The sequence below is a fragment of the Somniosus microcephalus genome, chromosome 8 (assembly GCF_052327205.1).
Source record: "Somniosus microcephalus isolate GS21.2 chromosome 8, FLI_Smic_1.0, whole genome shotgun sequence".
NCBI classification, from domain to species: Eukaryota; Metazoa; Chordata; class Chondrichthyes; order Squaliformes; family Somniosidae; genus Somniosus; species Somniosus microcephalus.
In genome coordinates, this window is record NC_140994.1 from 17578673 (window position 1) to 17599908 (window position 21236).

At 42.9% G+C, this 21236-nt stretch overlaps 1 protein-coding gene across 2 annotated transcripts in view; it reads right to left on the reverse strand.

The window, feature by feature from the left end:
- Positions 1–21236, reverse strand: part of slc68a1a (solute carrier family 68 member 1a) — a 60473-nt gene that overhangs the window by 22091 nt on the left and 17146 nt on the right. For both annotated transcript variants that reach the window (XR_015079179.1, XM_085994304.1), the window contains exons 2-4: positions 10650–10928; positions 4991–5070; positions 1987–2436 (exon numbers count right to left, since the gene is read on the reverse strand). Coding sequence is in view for 1 of the 2 variants with exons in the window: in XM_085994304.1 (XP_085850430.1) it covers positions 1987–2436; positions 4991–5070; positions 10650–10811 (692 nt within the window). In the remaining variant the exon portion in view is untranslated. The remainder of the gene's footprint in view (positions 1–1986; positions 2437–4990; positions 5071–10649; positions 10929–21236) is intronic.

The window sequence follows — 21236 nt, forward strand, 5'->3', positions numbered from 1 at the left end:
CTGAGGATGTCATTTGTGATTTTCATTAAGACCATTTCAATACTGTGGCAGGGGTGAAAACCTGATTGCAGTGATTCAGAGAGAATTGCAAGAAAGACTGGCATGGATTTGGGAGGTGACAATGTGTTCAAGGACTGGAAAAGGCATCAATCTACATTGCTCCCTACATAGCCACTTGTTGAGAAGGCCCATAAGCAGACTTCAGCCAAGCAGGCCTCTTGCCAAGTGTGAAGAATCAAAATTACAACTTTCATATGGGTAATTGCAATAAACTTAAAAGATACACAAGTTAAAATAAAAAAGGTCCAGTTATGGGGTATCTTGCACGAAATGTGCACCCACCCTCAAAAAATGTATGTTCCTTTTGGAGAAAAGTACAACACAATAATTGTGGCATACATGAACCGTGCAACCAGCACAAGTGTTAACCACACTGAGCCAATCTCTAATGCAAGTTGGTGCCTGTCCCGTCCCATTCAGGATTAAATCACTTTCAAGCTTTCCCATAATGTTCAATTAGCAGTTCTCAGTTTTTTCAAGAAAAGAAAAACCTCCCAGTACTACCAGATATCTCACAAGCCACTCTCGAATGCCAAGGACATTTATTCTCCCACCCCAGGATGGTAAATTAAGCTAGTGTTTAACCAACACTCACAGCAATCATGAGAAATGCCAAAATAAATGGATGGTGCTTTGGATTTCCCTCCCTTCCCACTACAGGCAGAGCAATACGGTCTGCAAGTACTGGAAGCAAATTGAAGCAACTTTCAAATTTAAAGATCTCAAATCACATTCGAGTGAATAACTCCTAAAATGAGGGAATTTAGGTATTTGGCGAGTACTGGAGTTCAGCAAAGTAAGTCACTCAAAAGAGACAAGACTTCCAATGTAGGTTGTCCATTCATGAGACTTAAGAGTATTTGAATGTTCACAACATTATGAGGAGATGCTTTTAATGTCTGGACTCTTAACTGGATTAAATTGAGCACTAAATATCAACATGGTAATGAGCAGGAATGGGAGCGTACATATGCTAAAAAGAGCAAAACAGGTCCTTTTTCCCCATCTAAGATGGGTGACTCATGCGGTAGACAAGCCGAGAACACCTCGTCAGTCAATTTTACAGGTTAAACATATTTATAATCACATTTCCAGTGAATATAATTTTCTGTTTATAATTAGGAAGATCTGAACTAAATACATAATCAATCAATCTCATTTACACAGAGGAGGAGGCCGCGGTGATGAGGAGGACGGAGCGGCTGAGGGACATCGTGCTCCCACTGCCACTGGAAGCCATTGAATTGACTTTCTGAACACGGCGCTGTAAGAATAGCTGACGTGTCCCAACGGGGAGTAAGCATTCCATTGTACTAGTTACATATGGCAAATAAAATTGAATTGGATTTCAGAACTCCAGTATAAACAGACATTAGAGTTCTATTGACCATTAAGAATGCAAATTATGCTTACATTCAAAATATTTTACATGAAGCAGGCAATCTTTTCAATACACACTGAAAACAAAATTAACCAATATTCTACACACTTGTTCCATAGTGTAGAAAGATCCCTTTGCTGCCCAATATTGACTTTTAAAGTACGCACTGGATATCATTACACGAGTTAGCTCAGTAGCTTATTGGGCTCGCACTTCAATACTCATCAGGTGGGATACAAACAATGTTCCCTCTAAAATGTGCGGCTGCGCGGTAATGGGAAAGGACCAGCGCAGGCCACTCACCGACCGCGCAGATCACAGGGAACACTGGATACAAACACAGAACCTTGTAGTTGTACAGCACATCACCTATATTCTTATTCTGGGCAAGAGAGAAAATGAACTTGGTATTGAAAGCCATTCCAGGCAAAGTACAGACCAATGAGCAATATAGAGCAGCACGTCAGTGGAGACAGAGAGACCAGAGAGACAGAGAGGTGTTTGGGAGGAGGGAAGTGAGATGGGAAGAATAAACAAATACTCACTCTTTTAGCATGGAGGTCTCCTCATGTTTGACTTTGACCTCCAACTGAAATCGTTGTCTGAGAAGCCAGGTGCATATACTAAAACCGATCGTAGAAAAGGCAGCCATCGCTACACAGAAGAGTCTAAATGAGAGAAAGTTTTCCTTGTTCCAGACTGCATAGGACATAAACACAGACAAGGAACCAAGTGCGCTGAAAAGTGAACAGTAAAAATTCAGTCTAGTCCTGTCCTTTTCCGATACTGCCAGGTCTGCCAGCAAGGCATTATGATTAAGGTCCACCATGGTGAGGAATCCGTCATAGAGACAAAGGCAGATAAGAAATTGTACTCCTGGGCGGGCCCAACCCACCCAGAATGAGAGGAATGACAGCGCAAAGAGAGGACCATTTCGCATTAATGCCTTCAGTCGCTTCAACACTACTTCTGGAGAGGAGATTGCAGCACCTGACCTGTAAGAAAATAAGTACGTTAAATTCAAGTACATGCTGTGCCAAACTATACACACAGTCATATTGATGACAATTAGCGATTTTACTAGTTGGCCTTCCACGCGGTTACTGCATGGACAACAATTAAAAGTAACATCGAGTAGGTCTTTGCAGGAGACACTGTTGACGGGGCTTGCCTGGCTTGTGTGGGGTGGGTCCAGGGCTTATACAATATTCCAGCGTTTGACCAGGCCCAGACCGTCAACATGGTTACAATTTCACCTAGAACTAGAAATGTTTAAATTTTGAGTTACTTCAACTTTAAATTGCCACAGAAATGTAGACACTGCTTTCTGTGTTTAGTGTGGAATGTAATTCTTTGGATTTGATTGGTCCTTGCTAACCACGTGGTTAACAGGGGCCAATCAAAGCAAGTTGGAACCTGACACACAGTGACATTCAAAACAGATACAAAGAGAGACAGACAGAAACAGAGAAGAGAAATTATGCAATTATTTTAAACAGTGGACAATTTTACTCTCCAGAGAATTGAAACTGCTTATATGAAAAGGGTTTCCAGAATTATTGAACAAATGTATTCAAAAAAATGTTATAACTTGGAAGTGGCGAGGGGGACAAACATTGTGTTTAAAGCTTGGTTTACAAGCAAATGAAAACAATTTTTTTTTTTTTTTATATAAACTGCCCGCTCAAAAGCATTAAAATTCACCTTTATCCTTCAACCAGAAACTTGCAAAAATAATTGTGATTAATTCAGTCAGTCCTTCCTTCCTCCACACAGAGAGAACGACCAACAGGATAGTGAGCTCGGTGTTCATTACTGTACCCCTGTGGATAATGTCGGGCTGGGCTGTATTTGTGTCCGACCTCTCGCCTCCCCTTATAGATCACACCAGGCCACAAATCATTCTCTGGTCGAGAGAGCAGTGTTGAGATTTGCCAGGCCTCTACTAATTTCATGCTTGATAACAGTGTAGCCGAGATAACTAAACCTCAGATGCCACATCTTATGTAGCAGTGCCCGACTTTTCTTCACCTTGGTAACATGGCCAAGACCAGGTAGGGTGGTGGTTGGGCAAGTGGAGAAATTGTGCGTAAAGCTGTATGCCCATCACTCTGTGGCACAGTGGACAGGAGTGCCAGCACTTGGCTGTAACTACATTTGGCAGCTTGTTGGAAGGGGGGGGGGGGGGGGAGGGGGGTGCAATATTAACATTCTATCAATGTCAAATGAAACCTCTTTAAAAAGCTACAGAGCAAACACACTCCACAAGAAACACAGAAAGTCTTCCAGCTGCTGCTGTTTTACAAACCTTCTCATTTTTCCCCCACAGTGCTTCCCACTTGCCTATTTAAAAAAATGTTTTAATATGTTTTGCTCTGAATTTCTTTCCTGTAACTTCTACATTACTAGTCTTGTGTACAATTCATTCTCCCTCTTCAGCTCAATGGTATTTGTGAAACAGTCAGTCAGTCATTAGGTTGTGTGTGAAAGGGGCACGGGTTGAATTCTAACTAACTCTTTCTCCCTATACCCTGCCCCCACCCCCCACAACAATTGTGTGTGCTGGCGAAATGCCTAGAGTTTCCTAGACTATTTCAACTATTGGCGGCCGTGCCTTCAGCTGCTAAGGCCCTAAGCTCTGGAATTCCCTCCCTAAACTTCTCCACCTCTCTTTCCTCCTTTAAGATGCTCCTTAAAACCTACCTCTTTGACCAAGTCATCTGCCCTAATATCTCCTTATATGGCTCGGTGTCAAATATTGTTTTATAACACTCCTGTGAAGTGCCTCGGGATGTTTTATTACATTAAAGGCGCCATATAAATACAAGTTGTTGTATATAGGCTGTTCACTGTAAACCAGCTGAGCCATCAGCAGCACCTGAAAATTCAATTCCAATTTAAACAAACAAACTACTTATGCCCAAAGGAAACGAAGCTGCTACTACAGACCAATCAACAATGTAAAGTGAATTATGAATAAAGCAGGAAAATAGTATATAAACTGCACTCAACCGTTTATGGTGATAAAGCATTAAGAAATGCACTCAGGCTGGAAGAATTGGGCCAAAATAACTCATTAAAGAAAAACAAGGCGGCCAGTGGAAAGTACGAAAAGCCAACTCTTTGAATTTGGACACATGTGGACCGCACGTGCTTAAAATGAAAAAAGGATGGAATTCCGGAGATCTGTTAGAACGCTGCATATGCACTTGGCATGCACGAAAGCACAAGCAAATCCACATACTGAAAGTAAGTTTTACTTGGAGTTTGGTTTTACAGGAGTCCAACAAACAGCTCTTTCAAAGAGGTTACTTGAAACAGCAGCTTGTATTTTTCATTTACAGCGTGTTACTTCTTGCGTGTATAATACTAGATGCTCAATAGTGGGCAGCCATTGTTACAGTAGCACAAGTAAGAGAGCTCAAAGCAACACCTTCACATCGGGCACAGTGTAAAATAGGCTCAAGCATGTCGCTGTGGTCAATCAGCTTAAAACACACAAAAGTTTACACAGTTTCTCCAACAAACAGAGCGCCCATTATTACTTACTGCTGTGTGCTCAAAAATGAGCGGTCGCTAAGCCATCCAAACAGTGGATCATTAAGACTGTTCCATAGGAGAAAAATGGTCTGAAAGAAAAGAAAATGCAGATTAAAACACAGAGGAAAATAAAGCAGCAGCAGCAACTGCAGATAACAATATTGAAGGGGGTTAACTAAATAAGTACCTCATCTTCCGATTAGGCACTTCATAGCCTTCCGGACTCAATATCGAGTTCAACAATTTCAGATCGTAACCTCGGCCCCTATTATATTTTTTATCCACACCTTTGGTTTGTGCCTTTTCCTTTCTCTCTCCCCCACATGGCAGCTGTCTCTCATTCTGCCAGCGCGTTTCACACTTCATCTAGAGCCATCTTTTGTCTCTTTACCTGTCCTATTACCATCTTGTCTCACCTTGAATATCTCTTAATGTCTCTTCACCTCTCGGACCTTCCCCTTTGTTCTTTCATCCCCTCCCCCATTTCCCAGCCCCCAAACTGGCCTTTTAATCCGTTTCATTTCCTGCTTTTTTTCTCAGTTCTGAAGAAGGGTTTCGACCTGAAACGTTAACTCTGTTTCTCTCTCCACGGATGTTGCCTGGCCTGCTGAGTTTTTCCAGCGTTTTCTGTTATTTTTATAACTAAATAAGTAAACTCATTAGCAGCCAGTGGAACCCAACAGTATAAACTCACTCACCAGTGTCACTGCGAGAGTTAATCTGCAAAATACCCTCAATATTTGCTGTTTTATGCGAACAGTTTAAACATTACTTTCATAAATTGCCATAGTTAAGTTGGTCACAATATCATGTTTCCTTATTTCATTCTTCCGACTTGCATATTTTGCCAAAAATCTTTCAATAGATAATGCTGATAAAAATGATAACTGAAACTATTGACCGGTACTAAATACTCCTACTAGGAGTGCATCACAGATGAGCTTTTGACATACATTAATGACCTGGACTTGGGTATAGGAGCCACATTTTCTTGGAAATGTAAAAAGCGAGGACGATAGTGGCATACTTCAGGAGGCCATGGACAGACTGAGAAAATAGGCAGACACATGAAATTTAATGCAGAAGTGTGAAGTGATTCATTTTGGTAGGAAGAATGAGAGGCATTATAAACTAATGGTACAATTTTAAAGGGGGTGTAGGAACAGGGGGACCCGGGGAGCAGGTTCAACATGCACAAGTCTTTGAAGATGGCAGGACAAGTTGATACAAGCTGTTAAGAGCATATGGGATCCTTGGCATTACAAATAGAGATGTAGAATACAAAATCAAGGAGTTATGCTAAACCTTTCTAAATCACTGGTTAAACCTCACCTAGGAGTATTGTGTCCAATTCTGGGCATCAAACTTTAGGAAGGAGTATTTAGTACAGGTCAATAATTTCAGGGATCATTTTTATCAGCATTATCTATTGAAAGATTTTTGGCAAAATATGCAAGTCGGAAGAATGAAATAAGGAAACAAGATATTGTGACCAACTTAACTATGGCAATTTATGAAAGTAATGTTTAAACTGTTCGCATAAAACAGCAAATATTGAGGGTATTTTGTAGATTAACTCTCGCAGTGACACTGGTGAGTGAGTTTGTCCGGATACTGTTGGGTTCCACTGGCTGCTAATGAGTTTACTTATTTAGTTATACCTGCTTGAATATATTTAATGAACTGGCCTCCACTGCCCTCTGTGGCAGAGAATTCCACAGGTTCACCACTCTCTGGGTGAAGAAATTCCTCCTCATCTCAGCCCTAAATGGCTTACCCCTTATCCTTAGACTATGACCCCTGGTTCTGGACTCCCCGGCCATCAGAAACATCCTTCCTGCATCTAGTCTGTCCAGGCCTGACAGAATTTTATAGGTTTCGATGAGATCCCCTCTCAATCTTCTAAACTCCAGTGAGTATAAGCCCAGTCGACACAATCTCTCCTCATACGTCATTCCTGCCATCCCAGGTATCAGTCTGGATAATCTTCGCTGCACTCCTTCCATGGCAAGAACGTCCTTCCTCAGATAAGGCGACCAAAACTGCACACAATACTCAAGGTGCGGTCTCACCAAGGCCCTGTACAATCATTTGGACTCCGCTCAGTATGTCCATGGCACAGGACAATCAGAAACCAGTGCACCGTGGCTGCAGTGAGTCTGGCTGCGCCTTGTGACACCACTGTGGTGCAAATAAAGGAAATGCCTATTCTCACCACAAGGATTGCAAGGACAATAGTCACCCAACACTTCGCTGGAATGTGCAATTTGATCCAGTCTGTTGTAGAGTCATTCAAGTTCACTACAATGTGCAGTTTGATCCGGTCATCGTCAGGCAGGCCATAGAGTTCAGACAAGGCACAGTGCTAACGCCACCGATTTTAGAGAACAGACAGCGCCAACACGTGCTTAGTTATGCTGTATTTATTATAGTTATTACAGCATCAGTGAACTGAGAAATGTGACTAAAATGATGCATTGTACTGAATTTTAACACTGACATCTTCCATCAGCATGAAGATGTTTTTAAGTGAAGCTATATTTAAAAATGGTCAAAGAGGAAAATCTATGGAGTACTTTTTTTTTAAATTGAAAGTGCTTCCCCTTCCCCCCCCCCCCCCAGATATAAATGACAATATCAAAGTCACACCCTCAATTTCTTAATTTTAAAAAGAAAAGTCCTCAAGGATCGTCTCTCTCCCCCTTCTAGGATTCTCCAGTGAAGTCCATTTCCCGCAGTGCACTTTCCCCCCCCACCCTCAGGATTGGTCAGCACAGAACACCTCTAGGCTGCAGTCACATGCCCTGCTGTTTGCAATGCAGTTGCTCCAGGACACAGCCCCTTAATTGACAACAGTGGCGCAAGTCAGCACGAAGCTTCCAACTCAAAAAAGGTCTCTATGCCAGCAATAAAATTGACATCCTCAAGACCAAAAACAGAACCTCATTAAAAAAAAAAAAAAAAAACAGAACCTCAAGTCAAAATTATCTTCTGCTATGAAAAGGGGAGTACTTGGAACTAAATTGACTTGCCACTAAATTGACTTGCCCTAGACGAGTGTTCCCCTTTAAATAAAAAAAAATCTTAAATATAATAAAGCCACAACACAATCAATAAAATATTTTAATAGCAACCTTCACTGTCTTCTAGTGGAGAAAATAAAACTGGTTTACTTGTCAGCTAGGATCATTCACATGTGCAGTCTGTCTGTAGGACTGCAAAACATTCCTTTACAAAGGTCGCCAGGGAAGGCTACACATATCAGTAAGAGACGTTAAACATTATTCGCAATTCTAGTATAGGCAGGAAACAAAGCATTCTGTCCAACGTGGCTTTCCAGCTCATTCTCTGCCACAGCTGTCTTTCTTAGGCATCCTGCCTAGCTTCAGAAAGGGAGAAACTAAACAATTACTCTTGCTCAGAAATAAAACTAGATTTCCTAAATAGATGCATTTGAAATTCTGTTAAATAATTTAACAGAACAAGAACAAAGCCTTCCATCGCCCAAACATTACTGAAGCTGCATTATTAAAATACCCAGATTAAGTGCTCAACAGATAAATGATCATATTAAATATCGAGTTATGTTCCTGACCTACTTAAAAACATTGAATTTTCTAAAAGGAGGAAAATAACATTTAAAAGATTTTTTTGAATTTCCCGAGATTACACAAATCAGCTAAAAAAGCAGGGTCACAGCCAGCTTGTTGAAAATGTGGAGCTGATTACTGTGGGTAAACTATTTTCATGTACAGTAACTGCGTTCCAAGTTAAGTAGTGTGGAGAGAAGCACGTAGGCTAGCAAGTACAGAGGTGCTAAGATTCACAGTGATCGTACGTTCTGTTCTGTACAGGCAGATCTTAAATGGTCATGGATCAAAAGACCCACTTTTTAAACCAGGTTGTGCTGTGAGACACAGGACCAATTGTATGTAGATTCTTAAGCAATGGAACACAACAAATAAATATAAAGAATGTATGTACTTTTTATACATTTTACCAATGATGCACCTGTAAAGGTTCAGCAAAGAATGAGCTATCATTCTATACCCCTTCTTTAATAAACACACCATGAATATTGGACACAGAAATATGATTTACACTAGCCACATAAGAGTTAATCAGAAAATAAATATGTTGACAAGTATGATCAAATCTATTTACTGCCCCATTCAGAAATAACATCCAATATTAAAAAGAGGCAAGCTAGAAAGTAACAAAGCAATACTGAGAAATGAGGACAGCAGGCTGAAAGACGAGCTGTGCGACCTCAATTCATCTCAGACAAGTAACCTGCTATTGAGAGTCTGAAAGTCCATATGCAAATCAGAACACTTCTGGGATTATAGACTTTACAGGTTTCTATAGCAATGAAGAGGGGAAAAACAACTTTCTGAACGCCTTTATATTGCTGTAAACAGTAGTCAAACTGTATGCTGTATTATTGTTGCTTGTGGGATCTTGCTGTGTGCAAAAAGGCTGCCGCTTTTCCTACATTACAACAGTGACTACACTCCAAAAAAGTACTTCATGGGCTGTAAAGCGCTTTGGGACATCTGGTGGTCGTGAAAGGCGCTATAGAAATGCAAGTCTTTCTTTTTTATTACCAGTGTACAGAGTGGGTAAGTAGTGTTTAACACATGGTACAAGATATGTCACAGCATTGAAAATGACAGTTTCTCTTCATTTGGGTTTTTTCCCACTCTGCCGAGCCCATTCACATCTGAGAAACAGCAACTGAAGAGATTACTCAAATATTGAAATATTTTTCCAAGTACTGTAATACAATTACTCTTTCCAAAACTGTCTTCAGCAACCCCCAACAGACAAATGATTGAGCTTTGAAACGTGGATTTTATTTACATCAGTGCCTAATCTTTTGTAGAGAAGAAAAATGAATTTAGTACTTTTTTTTTTAAATAACTGAAATTCCATCCGTTTTACATTGTACTATTCTTAACACTCGAACTGTGCAAGAGCTTTTCAGAATGACGTGGCTTACAGCATTACTGTACTTCATTCCCTATTATGGATGGGACTTGAAGACAAACAATTGCATGTGTCTCATCACAGGTCACTATAAATCATTTTTAAAATGGTCTACACTACAAAATGTCATAATCTGACTGCAATCTACAAAATCTCACTTAAAAAGATGAAAAGGGGCCTTTTGATTCAGAATATATCTGGAATTAGCTCTCATTTTAAGCCACAATCTTATTTTGTCTATTGAATTATCCACTTAAATAGGGATTGCAAGTCTTTCTGAAGCAGATCATTAATTTCCTTTCACTGCTTATCAAGGTTTTATTATTGGAAGATTAGCTTATGCTGTTGAAAACTGCAGGTTGTGTGTAGGCTAGTCGTAAACAAAGATTTTATTGTAACTCAAAAAGCTACATTTTGACAAATGTTTAATTCCTGTACTTAACAAGTTTGAGCAATCGACAAAAGGACAAGTTGCCATTTCACTTTCTGCAATAGGCAACAAACTTAACACTGCAACAAGTCAACGAAGGCAGGAGAAAATGTTATTGAACATTTCAGACCGATTGCCATGTAACAGTAACAGCTGTGACCATGCATCGCGAGTGCCGATAGAAAAGTTAAGGGTGTGCTGCCAAACAGAACTTTAAAAAAAAAAGTAGAACATTTAAAAACCACTCACCTCGCCAATCCAGAAGGATACTTTATCGATTTTGTAAACAGATACAAATGTATCCACGTAGTACAGGAGGAACACATTATGCAGAATGGAGACAAACAAAGATAAGGAACCATACAGCACTGCTGTAGGTACGTTCAGGCAGCTCACTGGTCTGATTCCCATGACTTCAGCAATCCATTGCACTGTGGTTCCAGCTTCTTCACAGTCATTTCACTTCTGTCTTTGGCAGAGAGGTCTCAAATTTACGACAGCGGCCAGAAGCTGCCAATCTGGGGTAAGCTATGAACAGCAAGCCAAAAGATAACATTAGTATATTCATCAGGACCAACAATATTCATCCCCTACAATATACTGCACAAAATCCAAGCGGTTACATTCCCCACTATCAGTCGCCAGTGTTCCTTCTCTCTATGGCTATTTGTATTATACAAGGTACAGCACAGCTGGATAAATAAAACAGAAGTACATACTTCATTTGGATTATAAAAAAAACAGGACAGAAGTGTGTGGCTTGCATTTCGACATACAGTTTAGCAAATGGGTGTTGTGCTCGGATATAACTGACATAGTTACTTTCATTGCTGTAACCCAAATCCACCAATAAATCACATATACATATATAAAAATTATTATTGTTGCATTTAAACACTAAAATAAAATGATTATTCTAGCAGGTTCCGCCCCCCCCACTTATTTTAGCATCTCACTGAATGTTTGAAGTTATTGTGTGGACAGGTCAGATAATTTATACATAAACAATAAAGCCTGAATGGTTAAAATCCAGCCAGACTGATGTGATGAAATGCTCGGCTTTCTACTTTTGGGGTAATTTTGCAAAAAAAAGGGACTGGGATAAACAGCAACCATTAAATAAAAACATGGGTATGGTACATCAGTATATAAAAAAATTAAAACAAATGAATGCAAATAAAACAGTGCTAAATACTGCGCTCTGTACAGAAAGAGTCAATTGTGCAGTGAAAAATACATATTAAAAAGGGGGAAATAAAGAACAGCTGCAGGTGGAGTGTATTACTACATGCCATGGTCAAATCACAGGAACAATCCACCTCAATCATTTTTGAAACCCCATTAGTTTCTGATACTATCAACATAAAATAAGGAAAAAAAAGTCAAAGATAAGAAAAGGCTCAAGTTCAGTACTCTGCTAAGCTGCCGAATACGAAATCATTGCTATACAAGAATACCAACCTCGATGTGAGATTGCCATGGCTAATGGGCATTGCAGTCCGAGGTACCTTGCCTCGAGCAGACTGCTCCACACTTCTAAAATTCTAACAGGCCTGGACAGAATAGATGCAGGAAGGAATGTTCTCGATGGCCGGGGAGTCCAGAACCAGGGGGTCACAGTCTAAAGATAAGGGGTAAGCCATTTAGGACAGAGATGAGGAGGAATTTCTTCACCCAGAGAGTGGTGAACCTGTGGAATTCTCTACCACAGAAGGCAGTGGAGGCCAATTCATTAAATATATTCAAGAAGGAGTTGGATATATTTCTTAAGGCTAAAGGGATCAAGGGATACGGGGAGAAAGCAGGGACAGGGTACTGAGTTTGGATGATCAGCCATGATCTCATTAAATGGCGGAACAGGCTCAAGGGGCCGAATGGCCTACTCCTGCTCCTGCTCCTATCTTCGATGTTTCTATGTACATGCCCCACAACCCCACTCTGAAATGGGAGACATTAATAAACACGTCCTGCTATCATTCCAGAGAGTGTGTTTTTAAAAACATTCCAGGAACCTTTCCTGCTAACATCAGTGGAAACTCCAGTAAGCTGCTTGTACTTCCACCAGAACAACAAATGTGTATTGCAATTTCCTTTTTCTGCATTGTGAAGATATAGATCAACTGTCCATCAATCTAACTACATGGTAAAGGTAAAGCTCTACACAGCTGTATTCTTTATTCAGACACGGGCAGGATTGTCAAAGGATGTAACCGTCCCTGAATTTCCCCATCTCTCTCCCATCCCAGGCAGGAAATGTACCAAACACCCCAAAACAACAGGCTTTTGTCTCTCACTTAGCTTAATCTCATTGCAAAAGCTGTGCCATGCACGACATTTCCTGAATATGCACTTACATGACAAAATCTCAACAGCAAGGGCACAAGGGATAGAAATTCTATTAAACTCAAAAAGGTGCTTGCGATATTTAGTGATGACATATACATTTTGCAGGAACAGTCTAAACAAACTCTGAACAAGATAAGGACATTACTGTGCAAGACAAAGTGTGGTACTATTTTAAGATGTTCAGATATTTGCATATCATTTGCACAAAGCAAACTACCAGCATAATAACTGGCAGAACTTTCCAGAGAAAAATGTAGAAACAGGATTCTCTTTAACATCCCTTCTCCCTGGATCTAGATCCTTTTTAGGATATTAAACCCACTATATCTGGATAAAACCATGCATATTTTCATTAATGTAGTACACTGTAATTAAACCTTTCAGCAAACTAGTTTTTTTTTTTTAAATCCCCCTCCTCCATCCGGATTTATAATAATAATAATCAACTTTATTGTCATTGTTAGTGCACAAGTGCAGTACAACGAAACGTAGGCTTGCGGCTCCCGAGAGTGTACATTTGGAGACATTTAAACATACAACATTCATTTGGCTTGTAATACATTACATAAACATAATAAAGTGCATTGGCAGACGTGCAGGCTTTAGAGTTTGTTTGTGGAGTTCAGTAGGATGACAGCCCTGGGAAAGAAGCTGTTCCTAAATCTGTTCGTTCGGGTGCGAATGCATCTGTAGCGTCTCCCAGATGGCAGGAGGGCGAACAGACTGTGGCTGGGGTGGGTAGGGTCTTTGATGATGGTCCGTGACCTCCGTAAACAGCGTTTCTGGTATATGTGCTCTATGGTCGGTAGCCGGGTGCCGGTAATGCGTTGGGCAGTTTTGACTACCCGCTGCAGGGCTTTCCGGTCATAGTAGCTACAGCTGCCATACCATACTGTGATACAGTTCGTCAGGATGCTCTCTATTGTGCAGCGGTAAAAGTTAGAGAGGATCAGGGGTGACAGGTTACATCCCTTCAGCCTCCTTAGGAAATATAGGCGCTGCTGGGCCTTCTTCACCAGAGAGGAGGTATTGAGGGACCAGGAGAGGTCTTCTGTGATGTGGACTCCAAGGAACTTAAAGCTGTCCACCCTTTCCACCACAGCCCCATGGATGTGGATGGGGGTGTGACTTCCGCCTTTAGACTTCCTGAAGTCCACAATGATTTCTTTGGTTTTCTTGATGTTAAGGGCCAGGTTGTTATCGGCGCACCACTTCACGAGATGCTGGACCTCCTCCCTGTAGGCTGACTCATCGTTGTTGGTGATCTGGCCTACCACCGTGGTATCATCCGCAAACTTGATGATGGTGTTGGAACCATGAACAGCCACACAGTCGTGGGTGAAGAGGGGGCTCAGCACACATCCTTGTGGGGCCCCCGTGTTCAGGGTCAGGGTGGGGGGGGGGGGGGGGGGGGGGGAGGTGTGGTTACCTAATTTGACAGACTGGGGTCTGTTTGTTAGGAAGTCCAGGGTCCAGTTGCAGAGGGAAGTGTTCAGGCCAAGAGTGTGGAGTTTGGTGGCCAGCTTGTTGGGGACGATAGTGTTGAATGCTGAGCTGTAGTCTATGAACAGCATTCTGATGTAGGTCTCTTTACCGTCTAAGTGATTCAGTGCCGAGTGTAGAGCAGTTGTGATTGCTCCAGTCAGGAAAATTACTTAGTATCATGCATGTGTTTTATTAAAAATATGTGCACTTGGGATGTGGGCAACACAGTATTTGTTGCCCATAGCATCAAAGAGTCAACCAGAGTGGGGCTGGAGCCACATGTAGGCCAGACTAGGCAGGAATTACATGTGATGCAGTTGAGTTTTTTTTTTAAACTCAGTCCAGCAGCTTTCATGATTACTTTTCTGGTGGGGTTTGAACTCTTGATTTCTCGGTTGCTAGTCCAGTACAAAAACCACTCTGCTCAAGGACCCCTGTGGTTTTCCTATAATTAATTGACACATCTAGGAACAAATGCGGTCGCCAGATTAATCCCAACACATTGGAAAAGAAGAAAAAAAAAGTTGTTGAGAAATGAAAGTAGGCAAGACCTTTCTACATTATTGAAAGGCCCACTTTCCTTGCGAAGCCTCCTCAGTTGGCGAAATGCTGGGCTTGGAAAGGGTGAAGGGAAAAGTGACCTCATCCACTCACCCAGATAAACATAACACCGTAGGTTAGGGTCAAAATACTGTCCTTTCTGAGATCTGGGTTCAGATTCAGCCCAACCAGATGGAAAGAAAGTCTCCTCTGTCTTCTAGTTTTAAAAGCGCTTTGGGTAGTCAGTTCCTACTGAGTATCTGGCACTAAATAGGCAATTTTGAAGAAGCCACAAGAATGGCTCTTGCAGGAAATGGAAGATGCCACAGTGGGGCAGTAGGTGGTGATAGCACCTTCTGATGTCAAGGGTAAAGCATAATTTAGGAAAAACAGAAGAAACTTGGTATCCAAGGCATGCTACATCGGAGGCAGAGAATGGGTGCCAAAATATGAACGTGTTTAATTTCCCACAGCTGCTATCTCGCTTGCCTTGATATTCAAGAAAAAAATCCTCCCCCAAAATAATTCTTTCCCAAGCTTCACCCCACTTCTGTATTTAACAGATACTAGTGCAGTTTGACAATCTCATGACCTGCTTTTGCATTCAGGGCAGCATCAGAAACTAAGATCAGTGGGAAAAAAATAAGACACTGGCAGAAATTAGGAAAGTACTGAAACACATCAGCATTTCCTTTCACAGTTGGAGAGAAAATAAGACATAGCTGATATTTTTAAGGAGGTTTGAACAAAACTGACAACAGCATTTCCCAATATTATTGCTGGATAATTTTATTTTTTTTAAACCAGTTACTCCAGAGGTACTCCAGTCAGTGCTGCTAGGACTTCTTATACTTCACTTTGCAGAGTTGTCACTTCCCATTTTGCCGTCATGTGCTCGATACCACAAGCACTGAAACAGCGTGTTTTTTGGGGGCGGTGCACTGGAGAAGGTCATCAGCCCATTCTCCAGCCTGACCAGAGAAGGGTTTGCCACATGACTCCTTAAGTACTGCATTCCACAGTGACTAATTTCCTGGTAGAGTTTAAATGTTTGGTCAATCCTTTCTGTACTCATCTTTTATTGGAGAGCGGGCAGACAAGGGCTACACAACTGATCCCAGAACTTAAGGGAATAATCGCACCCGAACGACCAGATTTAGGAACAGCTTCTTTCCCAGGGCTGTCATCCTACTGAACTCCACAAATAAACTCTAAAGCCTGCATATCTGCCAATGCACTTTATTATGGTTATGTTTATGTTAATGTATTACAAGCCAAATGAATGTTGAATGCTTAAATGTCTTAATCTAAATGTACACACGGGAGCCGCAAGCCTACATTTCGTTGTACTGCACTTGTGCACTAACAATGACAATAAAGTTGATTATTATTATTATTATACGAGGAAAGACTCATGGCCCTGTGTCTTTGCTATCTTGAAAAGAGGGGATATAATAGAAGTGTTAATTATGAAAGGTTTGGACAAATTGCATCCAAGTAAGCTTTTCCTTCGTGTACAGAATTTAAGCACAACAGCGTATATTTATAAATTAAAGGACAACAAAAGAAATTAGGAAATGCAGGAAGCACTTCTGTTTACTAAAAAGGGTGCTAAGTATATGGAACAGATTACCGGCATGGGTGCTGGAACAAGAAACCTTAATGGGTTTCAAGATGGAATGACACAGGTCAACAAATGGGATTCAGGGTTATTAGAAATTCAACAAGGGAGTTCCGTGGATAGGTGGGTTGGATGAACTGACGGACTTCGCCTGCCTGAAACTGTTACTATGTTAAAGTCTCAGCTCAACACTCATTTCATTACAAAGTAACTATAATTCCAGAAAAACTCCAAAACCAATGACAGGAAACGCTCCTTTAACCGGCACCTAAATATCCGGAAATCTCTCTTAACCGGCAAAATTCCCCGAGTAGGTTCAGGTAAGTTTTACTATATATTCGTGGCCGCGCAACCGGGGCTCCCGGACCCGTGGCCGCGCAACCGGGGCTCCCGGACCCGTGGCCGCGCAACCGGGGCTCCCGGACCCGTGGCCGCGCAACCGGGGCTCCCGGACCCGTGGCCGCGCAACCGGGGCTCCCGGACCCGTGGCCGCGCAACCGGGGCTCCCGGACCCGTGGCCGCGCAACCGGGGCTCCCGGACCTTGGTAAGTATACCTCTCTGTAAACCGGACTTTGATCAACCTGCACCACGCCGGTGCCGGATAAAGAGAGTTTCCTGTACTAAGTATTGGGGTGACCAGTGTATTCTGGCTGAATAAATAGTTACTGTACACACCAAATTATCTTAAACAGCAATCCAAGGATGACAGGAAAAGGCATACTCCCTTGGTTTATTTCAAAAATGTTACGTGGTGTTTGGCAAATACACTTACAATTTTGGTTTTGCAAATGAAGTTTGATCCACCATAGAGTGCAAGTGTAGCTAAAAATATTCCAACTGGAATCTCTATCAGGCAGACAACAAATGCATGCAAAATATTGCAGGGCTCCTGAACAGCTCTGGGTAAAAATGCTATACAGGAAGATCCATATTTGATTCGATTTGTTCATATCAGCTGGGACAGAAATGGTGCACTACAATCGGGCTCAGATCTTTCAAGCTGGAGGCTGGGAATATCATCTAGGGCAGTGATGTACCAGAGGCAGCCAGCTGGCCAAATGTGGCCCCACCAGCTTCTTTGAGCTGCCCCACTAATCTCCTGCCATTTCCTACCTTCTTTGCACTCGTTACAGACTTCAGTAGCTTTGGACAGCTCTTTAAATTTCGCAGGCCTGAAGGTCTAGTGTGGCGTTGCCACATTGGGGAAACACTGTGTATGTAGATAAACCTGTATAATCCCCTTTTAACTGCTGTATTCCCCTCCCCCCGCAAGACAGTTGCAAGCTGAGAGGAATAAGGCACGTTCAGACTTGCCTGCTGCTGAGAGAAGGAAAACCAATCAGGTTCCAGCAGGTGACCAATCCGTGAGTCATCACAGGTTCGCGGGCTTCACGAATTCAGTACTGTATTGTGAGAGTTGGAGTAAAGACCTATTTCTTGTAGCTCGCTGTGTTGCCTATTTCTTTACGCGGGAGACCGTAGTCCCCCACACTAGAAAAGTCTGCTCCCCAATTGGTCAAAATCCACCACTCATGGGTCGGGCCTTTTCCGATCCTCCATGCTCAGGGGGCATGAAAGATGTGAAGCTTCAAAATTGTCAGGCTTGGGAGAAAGGACGAGGGGTACATTGGTGGTGGTGGTGGCGGCGGGGCGGGAAGAGGTTGCTTTTTTGTGTACGTGGAGGAGGTCGGTGTGCATGGGGGCCTCACTGTGTGTTTGGGTGTCTTGCATTTTTTATTGATGGGGGTAGGGAGGGGTGGTCCAGCTTTATTCCATAATCACGTGCTGCTCACTCACTAGTTTTGCCATGTGTATCCATGCTCCAGCTCTGAAAGGTTGGACATGACTAGTCTAGAGTTCCAACCCCTATCCAATTACCCATTTGAAGTTTATGAATGGACACCAAGAGTTGTTCTCGATGTTGAAACCGAATCTTGGAAATTTCAGTACTGAAGGCAGCCATTCAGCTCACTGTGTTTACGTTAGCTCCCCTACCAAAGATATCTACTGCATGCCCATTTCCCTGTACCTTTTAATACCTTTCTCTAAATGCTTATATCATTGCCTCTCAAATGCCATGACTGACTGGCTTCAACACCAGTTAATGGCAAAGTGTTCCCTTTATGCTTCTGGTATGTCACTGCCCAAGGACACACAAGAAATACCATTTGGGCAAAAGGCTGTTGGATCGCTGGCACCCACACGACACCACAAACCTGTTTTCCGGGGAGGAGAAAGAAAGGTGGTGGGAACAAATTAAGCATTGCGAATGCAGCCTTAAGCAATGTTAACATTCGATACACTGCAACAGAGGATACCCTTTTGTCAGTTGTACTATCCTCACAGCATATAGGCCTAGAAATTCAGTTGCTTGCGCCACCAGTTTGTGCCCAAAGAGGCCACTCAGAGGCTTTAGCGCCTCTGGCCACAACCACCGCGATATTGAGCGGGGCGCTAATGGCGGCGTTAGCCTGTAGCGCTGCGCCGCCACCGGTGTGCACAGCGCCCCGCTACCGCCCCGAGTGCCATATTAGGACACAGCCGCCTCTTCCGCGCCGGCCGCAAATAGCGACCGGTACACAGGGGCCTACCTGTGGCGGTAGTGGGGCGAGTTAAGGTGGAGGTGCGGCCGGCCGCTTTTTCGGCGGCCGCCTGCCCGCACCTCCGTCCCCGGCCTCCTACACCACCCCACCGGCGGCATTGCCGGCTGTTTCCCGAGAGCCCAGCACTTCTCCTTGGTGCCGGGCTCATTTGCCGGCACTCGCGAGCGGGGATCGCGCTGTTGCAGGCACCTCCCCCCTTAACAGTGGGAGGAAGGCCTGCAGTACCGCAGCCTGCCGTGCCGCAGCGGGTGGCGCTGCGGCACTTTGCGCGCCGATATTCAGTTTCAGCGCCCCAAGTGGGGCGCCGAAAGCCTTGTTTAGCGGCCGGCTTCCACTTGGGGCGCTGAAACTGAATATCCCGCTGGCGCAAGTGGCTCCGCGCGCAGCGGTAATTCCAGCGCCCAGGCGAGCTTGGCGCCCCAAACTGAATTTTTAGCCCATAAACTCTTCTTTTTCAACATTTACTTTTCCATTCCGTTTGGTTCTCGTCATACTATGTACCACTTTTTTGTGCAAGGTGGCAGGCAATCTGTTGCCTAACCTATTTTTAACATGCACAACAGTAGCCCAGAGTGACTCTTCTGCCAATTTTCTTCCCTCTGCTGGGAAAATGCCTAGCAGTTGCTCCCTGCTTCCACTGTGACTCGGTCTTGTGTACAGAAGTAAACCAAGTCTTTCCACCCTGTGATTTCATAATATAGTCTGCCTCAGAACTCAGGCTGGTTAAGGGCTAACCCTTCTTCCGATATGTCTGGCAAGGCTATTTTTAAACCGACATGCAGTTCAACTCGAATTTTCTTTTAGTACCTCTTGACATTCACTATTAATTTGAATCTGCACTTGGACTATAACATTAACATTAGTACAAAGTGAACTACTTCACACCAACTTTACAGTTGTAGAATAAAATCACCCTTAAAATTGGGGCACCTACAGCACATTGAAAAGAAAGACGACCAGCCGGACGTCTCAAAGCACTTTACAGCCAATGAAGTACTTTTTGAAGTGTAGTCACTGTTGTAATGCAGGAAACACGGCAGCCAATTTGCGCTTAGCAAGCTCCCACAAACAGCAATGTGATAATGACCAGAGAATCAATTTTTTTGTGATGTTGAGCTGAGGGATAAATATTGGCCAGAACACTGGGGAGAACTCTCCTGCTCTTTTTCAAAATAGTGCCATGGGATCTTATATGTTCACCTGAGAGGGCAGATGGCGTTTAACATCTCATCTGAAAGACGGCACCTCCGACAGTGCAGCACTCCCTCAGCACTGCACTGGAGTGTCAGCATCGATTTGTGTGCTCAAGTCTCTGGAGTGGAACTTGAACCCACAATCTTCTGACTCAGAGGCGAGAGAGTGTTACCCACTGAGCCACAGCTGACACGAGCATGTTCCTTAAAATATAATTACGGCTGCACAATTACTTCATGGACAACCTTGGGAATGTTTACAGAATAAAAATGTTCCTTTGTGAAACAGGATAATACTTCCCCTGCAGAGAACATACAAACACTACTGTATTTTTAAAAGGACCCAAAACAGGAAATGCACATGAGGTAACTCAGTACCTATAAAAAAAGAGGGAAAGACAGACAGATTAATGTTTCGGGTGTAATCCTTCATCTGGTCTGATTATGACTGGCCTGTGTATCTTCAGCACTTGGAAGGGTTTTTTGTTCTTCTGACTTAACTCCTCGAATGCTGCCCCTGCTGGCAGCTTTTTGTCATTTAATCTCTCCTGCCTTCCACCCTATCACAGACCTTCCCTTTTGTTCTTTCCTCCCCTCCTCCTTTCCCCGTTTCTGCACTTGCTTAAAACCGGTTACATCTCTTAACTCTTTCCAGTTCTGACGGAGGGTCATCGATCTGAAACGTTAACTCGGTTTCTCTCTCTGTATCTCTGTGGGTAGTGGAGCGGGCCCAGGGGCCGTGTAGCCTGGTTCTGCTCCTACTGTGTTCTAATTCTGTGTTAGATTTCAGGAGATGGTTTTATTCCTGTTCCTGGCTGGGGTGGAGATCGCCTTTACAGAAGGTAAGTACTGTAGAAAATATAGGGACAGAGTGATCTCCTGGAAGAATTTCGATCGCCTAGATGGGTCGGAGAGGAATTTCCCAGATTTTTTTCTCCCAAATTGGCCATTGGGTCTTTATCTGGTTTTTCGCCTCTCCCGGGAGATCACATGGGTTCGGGTGGGATGGAGAGTGATAGAAGATTTGAGGTTAGGATCAGATCAGCC